This window comes from Pantherophis guttatus, chromosome 3 (genome assembly GCF_059756535.1).
Source record: "Pantherophis guttatus breed Tessera chromosome 3, ASM5975653v1, whole genome shotgun sequence".
NCBI classification, from domain to species: Eukaryota; Metazoa; Chordata; class Lepidosauria; order Squamata; family Colubridae; genus Pantherophis; species Pantherophis guttatus.
The window spans coordinates 189,444,893-189,457,194 of NC_142065.1; the positions used below are offsets into that span (position 1 = coordinate 189,444,893).

A 12,302-nucleotide genomic window follows, 5' to 3' on the forward strand; every position below is an offset into this window, starting at 1 on the left:
TCCAGATTCTCACAGCCTCCAGGCACTGGCACATCATATCCACTTCTTCACTGAAATGATGTGGGGTGGAGATATACAGCTAGGTATCATCGGCATACTGCTGATATCCCGCCCCATATTGTCGGATGATCTCCCCCAGCAGTTTCATGTAGATGTTGAATAGAAGGGGAGAGAGGACCGAGCCCTGAGGCACCCCACAAACGAGGGGCCTAGGGGTTGACTTCTGTTCTCCTATTAACACTGACTGTGACCGACCAGAGAGATAAGAGGAGAACCACCGTAACACGGTGCCTCCCACTCCCAACTCCCTTAGTCAGCCTAGTAGGATACCATGGTCGATGGTATCGAAAGCTGCTGAGAGGTCAAGTAGGACCACGATAGAGGAATGACCCCCATCATGGACTCGCCAGAGATCTTCCATCAAAGCAACCAAAGCAGTTTCCATGCTGTAGCCAGGTCTGAAGCCAGATTGAAAAGGGTCCAGATAATCCGTTTCCTCCAATGTCCGTAGGAGCTGAAGTGCCACCACTTTCTCTACAACCTTCCCCACAAAGGGTAAGTTGGAGACTGGACGAAAGTTCTTTAATTCTGCAGGGTCCAAGGAAGGCTTCTTGAGGAGGGGCCTTATGACCGCTTCCTTTAATAGTTTCGGAAAAGACCCCTCCCTTAAGGAAGTGTTAACTAAAGTCAGGAGCCAGCCTCGCGTCACCTTCCTGCTGGCCGAAACCAGCCAGGAGGGGCATGGGTCCAACAAACAAGTGGAGGAACTCATCGCACCCACAGCCTTGTCCATTTCCTCAGGAGTCACAGGCTCAAACTCATCCCATACAATACGACTAAGACCTGCCCTGGTCATCTCAGTCAGAATTGCCCAATCAGAGTCCAGGTCCATCTGAATCTGAACGACTTTATCTGACAGTAAGTGCACAAATTCCTCAGCTCTACCCTGTAAGGGCTCCTCCATTCCCCCTACATTAAGGAGAGAGCGAGTCACCCTAAAGAGTGCGGCTGGGCGAGAATCAGCGAATGCAATAAGTGTGGAAAAATGTGAACATTTTGCCGACCGTATCGCCACTAAATAAGTCCTAATAAAGGCTCTTAAGAGTGTTCGGTCAGATTCAGATTTACTGGTCCTCCAGTGCCACTCTAGATGTCTCTTCTGGCGCTTCATCTCCTGGAGCTTCTCAGTAAATCAGGGAGCTTTCCTGGATCCACTGCTCGAGAGGTCGCAAAGGCACAATCTGGTCCAGTGCCCCAGACACTGCCTTATTCCAGGCAACAACCAGGGACTCTGCCGGGCTGTGGACAAGGGAGTCAGGTATCTCCCCAAGCTTCTTCTGGAACCCTGCAGGGTCCATTAGGCACCTGGGGCAAAACCACTTAATTGGCTCCGCCTCCCTGCAATGGGGGAGTGGCGTCCTAAAGTCCAACCTCAGCAGAAAATGATCTGACCACGACAAAGGAGAAACATCTATCTCCCTTAATTCCGGATCACGTCTCCACTGCCCCGAGAGAAATACCAAGTTGAGCATGTGTCCCCCCACATGGGTCGGACCCTGAACTACTTGGGTCAGGTCCATGGTTGTCATGGAAGCCATGAACTCCTGAGCCACATCTGAGGGTTTACCAAGTGATGGCAGGTCCCCCAGCACCATGAGCCTGGGGAACTCCACCGCCAACCCGGTTACTGCCTCTAGTAGCCCAGGTAGGGATGTTGTAATGTAGCTGGGAGGCAGGTATGTCAACAACAGACCCAACTGAACCCTTGAGTCCAACCTCAAGAGGAGGGACTCACATCCGACAATCTCCGGGGCAGGGATCCTGCGAGGGCAAAGACTCTTACAGACAGTGACTGCCACTCCTCCACCCCTTCCCTGGAGTCGCAGCTGATGCAGTATCTGAAACCTGTCTGGGCACATCTCTGAGAGGGGAACACCCCCCTCCTGGCCCAGCCAGGTCTCAGTTATGCATGCCAGGTCAGCCCTCTCCTCCAGGATTAAATCCCGAACGAGGGGGACTTTATTAATAATAGACCTGGCATTAAATAGCAGCAGCCTGAGGCCAGGGCCCTGATTTCCCAAGTCACCAGGTATACGGGATGAGCCTCGTGAACCAAAACCAGAACCAGAGGGGCCAGAACACATAATCACTTTGACATAGTGAGCCCTAGTTCCCCGAGAGCGGCCTACCCCTCAGCTCCCATCATATCTACCAGTCATAACCGCAATATTCCGGCTCTCCATCTCCCCAGAGACCCCCCCCATTGGCCCCCGTCTTCCCCAGCAGGCAAGGCACTTCATTCATACTGAGCCGGAGGTCATATCTGGGCCCCCATCTGCTTCTGCTTTAAAACTGCTATAAAAACATGTCTATTAATTTCTCTCTGACAATCTATAGGACCTAAAGTCAATGACAATAATGAATATTCACAAATCTCCCAACTTCCTAATGAGAGGTTAGATACATTAATTTCTTCAGTGAGGGAAAGAAAAGAACAGCTAGACCATAAGGAGAAGAAATATAATGTGTGGTTGAAAAATTGTACTGTGAATTTTAATTATTTGTCAACTGTATTTTTCAGTTTAGAACAGCATGTTAAACCAATAGACTGTATACAATTTTGTCTTTCAACATTATAAAGATTTTTAACTCAGGAAAGGCTTTTAGGTGTGGAAACTTTTTTCTTTATGACAATTTATTCTGCAGTACAACTTCCATACTTCTCCAGAAGTTCTACAACAATTAGGGGATAAAGTAAGATAATTACAATGAAGGCTCTGAGGGAAAAGGATCTCCAAATATCTCTTTCTTCTGTTTTCTGCACATGTAATATTTTCAAGGACTTTCTAATGTTTCATAGTAATTCAAAAATTGTTTCCTGATTCCAAGTTTTAAAATCTTTGGACTGAAACAGGCTTTCTTTCAGTGTAGGAAGAAATTATTCTAAACATACATACATAGGAACTGTATTTTAGAGAATATGGAAATAAAGTATTATACTTAGTCTCAAGTGTATGAGATTATCAGTTTAGAGACAGGAAACCAAAGAAAAAGAGCAGGCTACTTCTATTTGAAGATTTTAGTCTCCTATTACATAAAGCAATATTCCTATGAATGTATGCTATTACTGTATGTTTAACACAGTGCAAAATATGCGCTGAAGATATACACTATGTTCACATAATTCCCAACCAGAAAGAAAAAGATGGAAGTATATACTTGTATCATGTAGAAATATTAAATCAGCAATATCCACATAAAATCCATCAACATTAGGAAAACAAACTGTACATAAGAACTTACAAAATCAAAGTCACCATCCTGGGGAACTTTCCAGTTATCAGGGAAAACATTCTTCGCTATGTGATAAGATTCATGTATATTCTGGTTGCAGTTTTCATGGGCCTTATTTTTGGAATCCTGTTTATCAAAATAGTCCATAAATGAAGGTCGCTGAGCCTGAGGTGATGTAGCATTTCCTGTTTTGAAAATAAGAAAATAGTCAAAAATATGAAGAGAAACCAAAGAGCTCAAAGTGATTGTGCTCTCTGAAAGTTAACTAATTTTAAAAGTATTAATGCTTTTTTTTTACTACAAATTAAGATAACATGTTATAGTGACAGTACAACTAGAAGTACAACATAACCACACAAAACCTTATTATAATTAAAGCAGTATACAAATAAATTATCTATAAGCAATTGATAACCAATTTATGCACTGAAGTTAGACTGAAATGTAATTCCTTTATATTTAGCAAGTGACATCACTTGGTTACTTGACAGTAAGTTAAACTAGTAATTTATCCTAGTTGCTGAGGTGGGAGACCTTCAAGGACAAGAGAGAAGCAAGGGAAAAAAGAGATTACATTGTAAAATATAAGAAAGGAAAAAAATACTTTCATATTTTGGTGAAGAAAACTAGACCAATGACCAATCTAAATTACCAAATCTAAACTCAACTCAAGAAAGAATTTACTTACGAGTAATGCTAAATTAATTTTTCATAATAAGTTGTTTCATATAATTCATGGTTTAAAAATTAATAATCATGTAATTGTCCAAAGGAAAGTAACACCTTATCTGGCTATTTAAGACCCAGGTAAAGATTCTTAAACTCATCCAATTATATATCAAAGTACTGAAGGCAAAACTGTGATTCTAAATATATTTTGCCTCATAAGGAAAAATAATCTTATGTTCTTGTAGAAATCGCAGGTGCATATTATTTCTCAATTTTTCAAGCTTATCACTGATGATTAAATACAAATTTGCTAAAGGAAGAGGAAATGCCAATTCTTGAAATTCCTTTTTTTTAAAAAAAAATACAATACTATACAATAGAAGTGCATGAAATTATTTAATTAAATGTTCATAAAATTTTTAAGTTTCACATTAAACGATGATGTCTGACTTTCGAAGTGTCAAGTGATAATCATTTTCAGAATTGGCTCATTACTACTTTGGCTGAATTTTGGAGAAAAATATATTATCAGAATTAATTCCCAACTCAAAAGTCATTTTCAGCTACTTGCATTTTGAAAGAAATAGATCAAACATTTATAATCCTATTACAATAATAGCAAGAGACCTATTAAGAATCCCTGCCTTCAAACTAAAAAATTACAATAAAGCACACAAGCCAACTTCTTTTAATAAATATATTAAGGTAGAATTACAGTAATACTAAGAATAACCACGGGTGGGCAAAAAAGCAATGGGAATAAGAGTGATTTCAAACTTCCCAATTTATTTTGCTTGTGGGAGGCTTACAGGGAGAAAGTTGGTGGGGGAGCCAGCAAGAGGTCCAAAGTCAGAAGATAGGTAAGTGGCTGCTGCTGGGATGGGAGGGTAGGAGGGAGCAAGACTGTGGAGAGGTGCAGATTAAGAATGGTACATGGGGGTACACAAGAGGTGTTGCATAGGCTGAGTAGGGGGGGGGGACAAGAAGAATGCATGGGGATCATAGGTATGTGAGCAGTGCTGGCCAGGCCAGTTGAAGTGCCATGCAGGTCAGGCGGCGCATGGAGGGATGGCATGGGTGGGGAAGAGTGAGTGCGGATGCCCAAGAGGTAGTACATGGCTTGGGAAAGGCACACTGGTGGGGCAGGATGTGTGGGGGTGCACCAGAGATGCCACACTGGTCAAAGTAGGCACATAGGGACAGTGCAAATTGAAAACTGTGCATGGAGTATGCAAGAGATGCTATGTGGGTTGGGGTGGGGAATGGCACAACTTAGGGTACTGTGCAGGGGCTTAGTGACCATTTGTTGTTAAGTTGAGGACTACATGTATTATCTTTTTGATGAAGTTAAAAATCCTTGACATACTGTGAAAAATTAATACAGCTGTAGGTCTAGTTGCCATCTACCATTATGCACTTCATAAAACGCATGTTTTGAAAAGTTTTAAACGTTACCTAATTTTAATATTGTAAATAAAACTTAATGAGTTTATTCTAACAGTTTATATAGGAGCAATTTTATCATATGTGCATCATCAGACATATGGCAAGATAACCATCAGATAGGATAATTCTGCTGCAATTTATACTTTTGAGAATCAGACCACCCATTTCCACCTGATTTCTCATAGATTGATGCTCCACACATTAATCAAAAGAATGAAATGTGTCACAAGAAATTATTGCTTAATACAGAACCTAAAGTCTTCTAATCTTCTTTTAACCTAAGGGCAAGCAAATTCATTCAGAAATTTTCAATGAATAATTGAAGATACTGTGTATTAAGGTAGACTGAACACAAGCAGCATGTTTAACAAAAAATAGAATCCTGCAGACAATTCAATCAATTCAAACAACTAAAAGATATTATTCAATAATGTTTTTAAACATACTTATCATTATTCAATTATAACTTTTGGTTTTAAAATTATGTGTGTTGTTAAATTTATCCAAAATGGGATCATATTTGAATGATGTACCGCACTGTATGTATTCATTTAAAATGATCTTAATTTAAAACATTCTATAATTGTAGCATATGTTGTCATTTTTCCGTTTATTCTACACTAAATTGTTGCATTACCAGCTTGAGTAAAACACTAATATTTGAAAACATAGATTTCCATAACATAGCATAAAGCATGCAAAGGAATTACAACTCCAAAAATGGAGTTGACTTGCCTTCCAGAAGAAATTCACATATTGGAATGTTTTTTTATGGTTCATATTTTTTTGTCTTGGTAGGTCAAATGAATTTGAAAGAAGTTGCCAGGAAAAATTTTAAAAATGTAATATGCAGATTAATTTCAATTTGCACAAACCACATAAACGTAGTTAGTAGCTATATTAGCCAAAATGTATTGGTCTTAATTCTAACATTTAATTGAATTAAAGTGAGTATTCACTGCTTACAGGGCTGAAATAAAAAGCATTTAGTATGTTTCTTTTACAAAGAAAAATGAAACATACTTTTCATGGTTCCATCTTCATCTTCTTCTTCATCATCATCACTATTTATTACCATGGTCCCCAAATCCGATTCTAGCATGGTGCTGTTATGTTCAATCATGGTCTGAGCACTGTCACTCATTGTACTTGTAGCCCTCATTGTACCAGCAGTATCAGATGTTGTCTTTACCATGGTGTGAGAATCAAGCTCATCTTCATCCTGCAAGCAAAAAAGAAAGAAAAAAGAAATTACCTTCAAAAACATGCTGAGAAGACCAGGGCACTGCAAAGCATTTGAAGGAGTAATTTCTAAAACATATTAGCGCAAGCAAAACATACCTAAAACCAGTAGTGACATTCCACAGAAGGGCCAGCACCAGATGTTCAAGGAATTTCCCCAAGCTGCGTCCTTTTCTCAAAACAGCCACACAAAGCCTTTCTACAGGCCACAAATCCCCAAATGCTTTGGGGAGGATTGTATTGTTCAGATGAAGACACTTGGCAAACCTCCCGCTTCTGTGTCCCCCCCCCCAACTACACACCTTTCATTGTAATATGCTGAAATAAGTGGTTGAAGATTCTATTCCTTGTAAATTGGGGGGGGGGGCTGTTCTTTATTATGTTGATGTTTTTAATCTTGTAAACCATGCACAGTTGCTTGATGAGTGGGGCAGACTTAGAAATTGAAGAGATAATATGATACTTTTTATTTTTCATTAAATAGTAATAAAAATAGAAGAAGTAATAAATCTCAATAAATATAACATACTGATATGTCTAAGACTTAAATTATTACTCTAATTCAAATTTTTCTCCCCTTTCTTCATTCCCTACCTTGCAACCACTGAATTCTATTTAATTTTTATTCTTAGAGTTGATTTGGAATTTTTGTTTGAACTTAGCTCTGATGTTATGGAAGTTATAAAATAAATGTTAATTGTTTGAGGGGGTTCCCTTTATTTCTCATGAAGGTTTAATGACATGCATATATTTTTTGACTAGGCGGATATTTTATTGCATTTTATTTTGTTTTGCAAGCTGCCAGGAGTTTTAAAGGTTTGGCAGCATATAATAAGGATAACAAAAACTTTTTTTCCCATCAAAAAGAATTTTATTTTTCGACTGAACCATTTTTAGTCATGCCTAAAGATTTACCAGAATCAATTAATACTTGCTAATATGAAACTATTCTCTCATTTATTTTAATGGGTCAATACTACTAAGACTGAGTCCAATCCAATTTGTGCTCATTTTATTCCTCACTGTACCAAGTTAATCCAAAAATTTTTTGGAAACATCCTTTAGTAACAGCAAAGAATACTATTTCTACAAAACCACAAACATATTTTGAAAAGGTATCATAAAAGAAAAATTATAAACGTAGAAAACTGATATACAAATCTGTTTTAAATCATATTATGGGGTCATTAGTGTGATTCCATTTATTAGCATTCCAGGACTTCAGGCAACTATATTTTCTAGCTCTTCTGCTTAAGACTCTTTGAACCAAACACTATTAAGGACTGAATCTGAAACTTTCTCCAAGAAGATTACTTATTCCAACAGTACCATTTCTTTTCCTTTCTCCCCCCCCCTTTATGGAATAGCCATAAGATTATGATAGACAAGTATTCAGTAAAACTAAAACTATTTTTTCCCCCAAAAAATCCATCTCAACTGCCAAGGCCAACCTCTCTCATTTGTATACAAAGTGTTTGTTAAAATCATGATAAAAGGGGCAAGAAGAAAACCTGCTGATTCTTTGTAGGAAAGTATCTGCTCAGCAGATGCTTGAGGACTGTGGAACAGAGTTAATTCCAGCAAAGAATACAAAAGCATTTTCAATCAGTGGCAGTAATGTGCCAGGAATGTAAAACAGAGAACTGATGATAATCCAGATCATGAATCATAAAACCCATATGGAATAGAAGCATTTGAAAACATTATTAGGAAATCCTATTCTCTTTCTGAAATCAGATGTAAAGGATGTGCACAAAATCCAAGCTATTTAAGAACTAGCATGCTGTTCTATGCCTTAAGTGCTTTTACAAGGGCACATTCTACTGTCCACACAAAAAAAAAAAAATCAGAATGTAGAAGAGCTGCTTCTATAAAACCTTTCAATTAAACGTCTAATTTTAGATGATTCAAATAAAAAGAAAATTCCTGACTTCAGTTTGCTTTGAGGGACAAATGAGATCAACCAAGTATGCTTCCAAAACCTATTCTGACATCAGCAAGTTTACAAAATGGCCCTACATGTTTCAATAACTAAGAGAAAAGAATCAAATATCACTAATGAATGCCATGCATCCCATCATGAGGAACATTTTTCAGTTCTTGAAGGCAGGGAGGAATCATTATAGGAAATTATGTCAGATGATACCCATAGAATATTTTAAATTATCATTTATGAGGATAAGACAAATTCTGCTTAAATATAGAATGATATTGGTCTTTTATGGATTTTTTTTTCTCTTCAATACTGTTTTCCATCTTAAGCCCTGCTGCTGCTTCTTTTTCCCTATCCTAATGAGATATAAATACTGCTTTTATTTTCATAAATTGGATTATATCCAGTGATAACTTTGTGGTGGCAGTAAACATACCTATGTAAGAGTAGATATTTATTTCAAAGAATTCCATCTACATAACGCAACTGTTTCCAAAGAGTTGCTTTCAAGCACTGGGGGCTATGTTTGACAGTGTATTGTGCTGTTTGGGGCATGTCATACTAAGCAAGCTAAAGCAGCAAAAACTGAATGCTTTACTTCACAAGAGCAGAAGATTTTTCTGTGTAAAGTTTCAACTGGATACAATCCAATAAATAATCCAAGTGCCTTAGAGGGAGTCATAAAATTAATGCATTTTAAAATAAAAGATAAAACAAGCAACACATAACGAATGCTTTTTTTATAACAGACAACTAGAACTGCAATTCTATGTATGTTGTACTTATAAAGCGTTAAATTCCATTTTACACACAGAGATGTGCTGTCTGTCTATATGTGTGTACAAGCATACTTATTAGCTGAAACACCTAATTTTTCACACTGAAGAAGTATCTAGAACATTTTACCTCATTTATATTTATAGTTATTTAATTAACATAATCTAAAATTCTGGATCAGAATTGCATCTGAATAAAATATTTGCACTGACAAAATAGTTATCTTTTTAATGAATGGAAGCATTCCTGAAAAAGATTTCTAGTTTATTTATAATATGTTAGTTGCATGTAATCTTAAAATTCTAATTCTGAAGTTGCATTAACCATTAATTCTTTGTCAACCACTGCCCCAAAGGTGACATCAATTTGAATTCATATATAATTTGAACACTGACAAAGTTAATTGAGAAATCATTTCCATTCCCTCAGTAAAATAAATACAGAGGTAATGGAAATGATTTCTCAAATATCTCAAATTTTACTGAGATAGTTTTATTATCTACATATTCAAAATTGTCATCTGAGACGCCAGCTATTTGAAGTCAAGAAGATAGTTTACATCTTCTTCAGTACTCCAAATATCTATATATTTCTTCTGTTTTTTGCTAATGTTTTCTGCCTTGATTGATTTTTCCTAGAATAAAAAGTTATGATTTTTCTGTGTTTGCTATTTCTCTTCTGAATGTTTTTCCATCCTCATTTTCTGTCCATTCTCTTTTCTAACCTTAATCCTTATTTCTAAAATTCATTGCTCTAATATTGCTTGTTAGCTTCTATCTCTAAGGGGCATTTTCTAAAGAGAATAGAAATTTTTATTATTTTAAATTCTTTTATAAAATGTCATATTTAAATATGTTAAACTATTATCATAAATGTTTATTTTATATAATTAATTGGATTTTGATTCAATGGATTCCCCTGTACCATTTTCAACAAGAAATGAAGAAAGTGATTAAAATCCAAAATAATTCCTTCATAAACGAAAGTCTTTTAATAAAGACTTTTAATCCAGTTTTAATAAAACTGGAATTGTGAGATTATGAGAAGCCTCCTCTAGTTTGTAGGAAATTATCTTAAAACATTAATGCACTTCCTTAAAGTTCCTCTAAATTAATTTAGAGATAAAATTGTAATGAAGTATTGCTATTTAACTGCAACAGCTTTTCCCCCCTCGAACATGGTAGATTAAATTCCAAGCTTTTGTGGAGTAAATAGAAGGCTCTCCTATTTACTGAAGAATATACTCACATGAGTACAACCATGTTTTTCATTTTAGAGCAAAACCGTAAGAGCTAGGCCTATGCCAATTAATTCAGTAATTGAGAGTGAGAGAAACAATATCTAAATTTGACAAATAAGAAAATGATGATTAATCCTGAAAATTCTATTTAATATTTAGGAAGTTTAATGGATTGCATTTAATAAGTCTTTTCAGAACATGACAAACTCCAGATTTATGTTTTTTTGCTGAGTTATTAAAATATCCAGAGGAACAATAGATTGCTCAGTAAAAAAAGTTTTGTTTTATGCATGTTTAAGAATATATTGGATACTTTCAAATAGCAAGTGGCAATCCAATTAGCAACGTATCAATGTTATACATACATTCAGTGATAGACAATAGATAGCATAATCCGTGTATCATTTGTCTCAAAAATTACACTATTGTATATAGTATATAGTATATATACTATATACATATATATATATATATATGTATATTGTATATATACATTTGCTAAATCCTCTATTATCTATAGACAAAAAACTGCATTTAAAAGAAGCAGTGTTCCTATAATAAATTTGAGTGTTTATCCTTAATATGACATTCTTTATGATGCTTGTGCAAATTAGGCTTCATTTTCTTCTCCAGATCCACTCACTGAAGCCAAGAGGCAGAACTAGATGCTTGAAAGAGAACTGAATCAAAGCCTCCTGAGAACTTCTTAGCATGTAGATGCCTGTCTGGGAAACAGTTTCACTAAGATAGCAGAGGCAAGTTTTAAGTACCCACACACATGACTTGGGAGTGGCCAGAAGGTTACTTGCACAAAATTTAGCTTCATAATTTCAAGGAATAGCCCCAAATGATCTGCAGACACTATGCTTTGCACATTCTGTAGTTAATGTTGTAGTTCCAATACATTTGGATCGGGGTGGGTTCCATTTACCTTTACTACCAGTTTGCAGCGGGGCTGCGTGAGCGCACTCGATTCGCTCGCGTGCGCTCATGCTCTTCTGCGCGTGCGCAGAAGCGTTTTGGTGACATCGGGGTCGGAGCCACCCACCGGTTTTACTACCGGTTCTATAGAACCATTGAGAACCGGGGCAACGCACCGATTTGGATACTAAAAAGCTTTCCTCTGAGGAAAAAATAAATAAAATATGGTGGTCAGGATCCCAAACATAAATGACTTCTACAAATGTCTGTATCTGAGGGATACAGATAAAATGGATACAGATATAGAGGGATATAGATAAAATACCTGGTGTTTTAAATCCATTTATCTGTATCTTATCACATTAATTTTTTCCTTCACTGTTTTGAAAGTTCTCTTAATTCCATTAAGACTTCTATTGTTGGAAAACTGGGTCTTGTCTCTTGGGCTACAACATACGCATAGAATTTGCAGCCCAGGATGTCTCTTGTTGGTCAGCTGCAGCCTCTTATATCTTCCCAATTCCCCTTACCCTGCCATCTGGTCTCTCTCTATATTTATATATGAGGAATGTATTACAAGAGACTAGATATACTTCCCTTCTGTAATTTATCGAATCTATGTTAAAACTTCAGGTTAATTGCAGTATGAAGGACTGAGAATCAATACTATCTTTGTGTGGGCGCATGGACTAAAATGTATTTTTAACAGAAACTTTTAATTACTATTTGCATTTAATAATTTTCATTCCCATTTTAATGTTTTAAAATGGATCCTTTTAC

At 36.6% G+C, this 12,302-nt stretch overlaps 1 protein-coding gene across 1 annotated transcript in view; it reads right to left on the reverse strand.

Annotated features, from left to right (window-relative positions):
• The window catches only part of STK3 (serine/threonine kinase 3), a 126,361-nt gene that overhangs the window by 44,320 nt on the left and 69,739 nt on the right, over positions 1-12,302 (reverse strand). Inside the window, exons 9-10 of the mRNA XM_034422509.3 lie at positions 6,433-6,631; positions 3,304-3,479 (exon numbers count right to left, since the gene is read on the reverse strand). Of these exons, the coding sequence (XP_034278400.1) occupies positions 3,304-3,479; positions 6,433-6,631 (375 nt within the window). The remainder of the gene's footprint in view (positions 1-3,303; positions 3,480-6,432; positions 6,632-12,302) is intronic.